Source organism: Limulus polyphemus, unplaced genomic scaffold, assembly GCF_000517525.1.
Source record: "Limulus polyphemus unplaced genomic scaffold, Limulus_polyphemus-2.1.2 Scaffold6324, whole genome shotgun sequence".
Taxonomy (NCBI): domain Eukaryota; kingdom Metazoa; phylum Arthropoda; class Merostomata; order Xiphosura; family Limulidae; genus Limulus; species Limulus polyphemus.
In genome coordinates this window covers 15,381-20,904 of record NW_013671934.1, presented here as the reverse complement: position 1 = coordinate 20,904, position 5,524 = coordinate 15,381, and the positions used below count along the sequence as shown (strand labels likewise).

The following is a 5,524-nucleotide window of genomic DNA, read 5'->3' as shown; positions in this document are numbered from 1 at the left end:
GTATTTACTAAAAAAAAAACAGGGATAAAACTTAAAAGCGACTTTTGTAATCAACTTTGAAGTGCAACCTATGCCAGCCCCATAATTTAAAATAATAAATATTCAATTATTCTGATAAATCCAGGGAGACTTCATTGCGAAGACGTGTGTGGAATAATACACTGGTCTAGCCACAAGTTCAAAGTTAGCAGCGACACCAATATTTTAACACAGCCATAACATAATTAAAGACACGCGGTCCCGTTTCCCAGAGGATAGTGAATCCATCCTGACGAGGCAAACACCGTACTGAAAAATCACTGTGCCCTGGATAAATTCTTCATACTTTTAGTTTTATTTACGCTGGCACAACTAAATACGCTTTGGAAGATTGTGATTGTTTGTTCAGTCCTCCATATTGTCAGTTCGATACGGTATTAAAATTAAATAATACAACTGTAAACTGTACGATCTGACGAAGAGCGCTAGCTCGAAACGCCATCCTTCTTTAAATATAAAAACTTGGCGATTGATCAACCTATAATTTAATTTTGATATTTTCGTCGCCAATGCAATTTCAAGTTATTTATATTTTTAGTTCGATACGGTATTATACGGTGCTTAAATTAAATTGAAGGATTCATATTTACTTTAGGTGCAAAATAGTAATTAATAAAAGAGGGATTTACAGATATATAATTGTGACGAGCACATAGACTTTAACCAAGTAATTTATTTTAACCAAACCAGTTTTTCATCGAGTTCTCGTCCTAACACGTGTATTTACATGTACACAATTTGAAAAACAACTTAACAAGTACCACGTACAGAAACGATACCCATGTAATTAGTATTACAAGAGCTTTCACAACAGACTATTTTAAAATAGGTACGACTAATTATGTCTTATACACAATAAGTTGTAGTATTACAGGTTGAAAGTATTAAATTTAAAGGAAATCCTATCTCTCGTTCGTATAATACGCGAACTACAGCGTATGTGGAAGACGTGTTACATTAGCCTTAGTAACAGATCCGTTATTAAATCAGGACTTACCTGAAACTGAAAGAAGTGTTAACACTGCAATAAATCTAGCACGCATATCCTGAGCGTATCTCTGACGTGTACTTCTCATGACAACTTTGTCCTATCTTTTAAATTCTGCGTTCAGACTATAAAACTTACATTTTACCTAACTCCCCTAGGGTAGGTTCGTCTTGCCAGTTTTAAAACCTTCTATTATTCTTCACTCTTACAACACGCCACGCTCAAGAGGGCGTCACGTGAAGTGAATAAACCTAGAAAGTCCAGTGAACTCTCCCTTTTTACAATCGAACGTAGCAAAGATGGCAGACGACAAGAAAAACGAGGGATTAACTCTTGGCTCTCTATAATAGTGACGTAAACATACTGCTCTCCTCGTGCTCTGTTGATGCTATCTTATGACATGCGTAGTAGGAACGTCTTCTGAAAATGAGGTAAGACCGAGAGCCGTTTGTTACAATACAATGGCGACAGAGTGTAGCAAATACGAAATACATCTCTTAGCTAGATGATTCTGTTTAATTAACGCGTTAATAACGTAGTGTGTATAAAACTTTATCGAATAATTTCAACGGACTTTCATGTAAAAATTATGTTGTTTTTTATAAGTATGAAAAAAATAATAGAAAATACTTGGTAGAACGAATGTCCACTAGGTGGTGTTATAAGCATCACAGGCGTGGAAAACAAGTAATAATCTGAACTAAAGATTTCGCCTCACTTGCCGCCCAGCGGTATGCTTGAAGGTTTATTTCGTAAAAATCCGTGGGTCGATTCTCGTTATGGGTACCAAACAGGTAGCTCATTGATGTCACTAACTACTGGTTTTAACTGTTAAAGTATTACCCGTCCAGGGGCATAGGAAGCGGGGGGGGGAGGTACGCCTCCATTTCTTTTCAATCTGTCCAAGTAAAATGAGAAAAAATTACTCTCTGGAATATAATAAAAGTTAATAATGGTTGGAGACGGCTTGAATGAGTAATGAAGAAAAACTTTAATATGAGAATAAAAGTTAATCCAAGAACTTCCAGGGCCCTAAGGCGAGCCCTGGATCTCAGCCGTCTGTGGCGCACGTTCCCTCCCTTCCCTTGGTCAAATAAATCCCCACACACACATATAGTAGGACATTTTGGAAGGCCAAGTGTCGAAAGGTCGTAAATATTGTTACGACAGCGGTAGTCACGTGACTCTAGTAACACGTCATGATATTCTAGAAGGATCGGGGAACATCATGAATAATCCAGTATGTGCTAGGCGCCCTCTATTCCTGTGTATAAGTGCGCTGGATAATGTGAGACGAATTAATCGGAATTGAATTGCAGACAGATAGAAATAAAGACGGACAATTGAGTCAAGCGTGGTAGTGACCGTAAATAAGTGCGTGAATCATTGTGAATTATAGCGTGTGTTTAAAGTGACTGTGGAAATTAAGTGTATTGCAAAGTTGAACTGAGAAAGAATAAACTAGTTTTATTTAAGAAAGGACTTGTATCTCTGAAGATCCTCGGGGAGAATTTATACCGAGAAATTAACAAACGAACACAGAGGCGTAACAATATTAACTAATCATTACACTCACGTAAATAAAGTTGCATTCGACAACGACTGGAAACTCGTATCGCTTGAATCTGTGTTTGACTCCTCTGAGGAGAGGCGAGCCCATCTCAAGGAGTATAAAAATTGATATGAATTAGGGGTTTTATTCTTCCATGAATGTTATTTGGAATAGAGGGTAACTTGTGCAATGTTGGATTCTGAATTCCAGCGGAATTCTTTTCGTACTTGTCGCGTATGGACGTGTGTGAAAAGTATACTCTCAATCCCAGTAGACAATTAAAAATCATAACAGAATTAGAGTAGGTGAAATACTTAACGACCATTTTTCACTGTGAGTAATGATTTTCTTTTATTTTTTAATTGCGACTGTTTTTATACTTTGTTTTCCGTGTTCAGTTTAATCTCTGCGTAACATTTCCGATATTACCGACACTTTAGAACTTGTGTCGGATATTACTCGAATGGAATACCACTAAAGAAGTCTACTTTTTTTCAAGATTTGTTAATAAACAGACTCTCTAGGTCTTTTGTTGGTTCCAAGTCTGTGGTGGCCTCTGTTGGCCAAAATGATCATGCAATTATTCAAACTTATCTTGAGAAATTATCTGAGTTTGAACATTTTTTATTATAAAAGTTTAATCATTCCGAACTTTCGAGTATTGTTTAGCCAATGTTGCGCCATATGTTGGCCAAAAGTATAATTTGTAAATACTGGTTACATTAGTGGCTAAAACACTGTTGCGTCAGCGAGGTCACGTGACTAGTATCACACCACCTCTTTCTAGAAATATCCTGTTCCTTCAAGAATGCCCTAGCATTTACTAGATATGTGTTAGTCTTGTATATATAAGACGCTCACAACGTGACGGGACAACAAGGTAATGAGTAATTGAATGTATGCGGACAAAATATTGTTGGCCACGTGAGACGTGAATTATAGTGTTTGTTACAGATCGACTGTTGAAATTAAGTGTATCGTAAAGTTGTATTCGGAAAGAATAAACCAGTTTTATTTAAGAAAGGACTTGTGTCGCTAAAGTTTCGTCGGAACGAATTTACGGAAAATTAACTAACGACTGGAAGCGTAACAACACCATCACGATGTACAGTTACTTTACGATTATCATATAACGGAAGATAAAGTCAAATTCCTGGTATTCTGCTTTCTATTGGCTTCCAAGCTGTAGAAAAGTATCTGAATTGTGTGAGGATACGTCTTTCCTATTCCGAAAGTTCAAATTTCGACTTAAACGTACCTGATGATGACAAAACGTTGTCGAAACGTTGTACATTTGCTGTTATGTTAAACTTATAAAGTTTTTCTTCATTACACATTCAAGCCGTCTCCAACAATTATTAAACGAAGTACGTTTTATTGTTACGTGTTGTATACAGATTTCTTTTACTCTCCGTTCCAGACTGCAGGTGCATTATAGAAGTCAGGTTACCACAGTGTTAATCTAAACCTACGTTTATCCAGTATTAATTGTTGTTTGGTTGGTCATTTAAGTGTGAAGTTACTACACACACTGGGCTGATTGTGCTCTGTCCATCGCGGGGAATCGAACCCTAGATTTTAACACTGTAAATATTTAAGGTTACCGCTGGTCCTCCGAGGGATTCCAGTATTCAATCTATTTAATTTCAAAGCAGATTAATTTTGTTTTCACCTATCCTACTTACAGAAGCTAGCATTTGCTTCAGTTTTAATTTACATCCGGCACACGGATTTCAGTTAGGGCCCGCCAACTGAGGGTTCAGAGAATAGAGAGTTATGGAGTATGTGTTGTGTTTTTCTCCTATCTCCAATCCAGTTCGTCTCGAAGAAAATGTAGAAATACAAGTATTACACCAATAAAGGCTACACTAAAAATAAATCCATAATGTAAAACAAAACGAAACCCAATAACCTAATTAAAATTCAAATGCCTAAAACTGCACGTTCAAGCACCGAGCATTTTAAAAGTGAATTTACGTTCCTTGTGCACCCAAGAAAAGTAAAGTTGAGTTCTTACTTGAGCTACTCTCTGTATCCAAATTGAAATTTCGAAAACAATTACATATTAATTCGGGGGGCGGGGGTTAACACACGAATGAGGATTTTTGTCTCAGAATGAACATATTAACAAATTGTCTTTTGACATCAAAGACCTAAAGTAAAAGATGATGAGCCTCAATTAAGAAGAGAAAAATTAATATTGTTGGAGTGGAAATTCATGTGACAAAGTGTATGTTAGAACCTGTAGCGAGTGTAACACGGACTGGTGCTACTGTTAGAACCTATAGCGAGTATAACACGGACTGGTGCTACTGTTAGAACCTGTAGTGAGTGTAACACGGACTGGTGCTACTGTTAGAACCTGTAGCGAGTGTAACACGTTTAAATAAAACACCAAACAACACACTGAAGTGGTATGAGAAGAGACTGGTGCTACTGTTAGAACCTGTAGCGAGTGTAACACGTTTTAAATAAAACACCAAACAACACACTGAAGTATAATGCCCATCATCTGTGTTTTTATACAAATTCATTGGGGGGTTTCAAACTCGTAGACTGTACTTTTATACAAGTTCATTGGGGGGGGGGGTCAAACTTGTAGACTGTACTTTTATTGGATAAAATATAGATCTGTGCAATACAAAAAGGTACCTAGATGTCTGATCACTGTATCAGACACACAGCTTAACATAATATACAGAGAACATAAAAATCTTTACAGCTGAGTGCTTATGGAGAAAGGAAAAATAAAAGATTAGTTGTCGTTCCCTGTAACTAGGAATGTTACAGATTTTAACACATTAGTTGTCGTTCCCTGTAACTAGGAATGTGTTACTGATTTTAACACATTAGTTGTCATTCCCTGTAACTAGGAATGTTACAGATTTGAACACATTAGTTGTCCTTCCCTGTAACTAGGAATGTGTTACTGATTTCAACACATT

The 5,524-nt window shown here is 36.8% G+C and overlaps 1 protein-coding gene across 2 annotated transcripts in view; it reads right to left on the bottom strand.

Annotated features, from left to right (window-relative positions):
• Window positions 1-5,524, bottom strand: part of LOC106473610 — a 23,319-nt gene that overhangs the window by 8,972 nt on the left and 8,823 nt on the right. The window contains exon 1 of one of the 2 annotated variants that reach the window (XM_013934292.2): window positions 1,037-1,387. The exons of the other annotated variant lie outside the window; for it this stretch is intronic. Coding sequence (XP_013789746.1) covers window positions 1,037-1,115 — 79 coding nt within the window. The 5' untranslated portion in view covers window positions 1,116-1,387. Of the gene's footprint in view, window positions 1-1,036; window positions 1,388-5,524 lie in introns of those variants that run through there. 2 annotated transcript variants of the gene reach the window in all.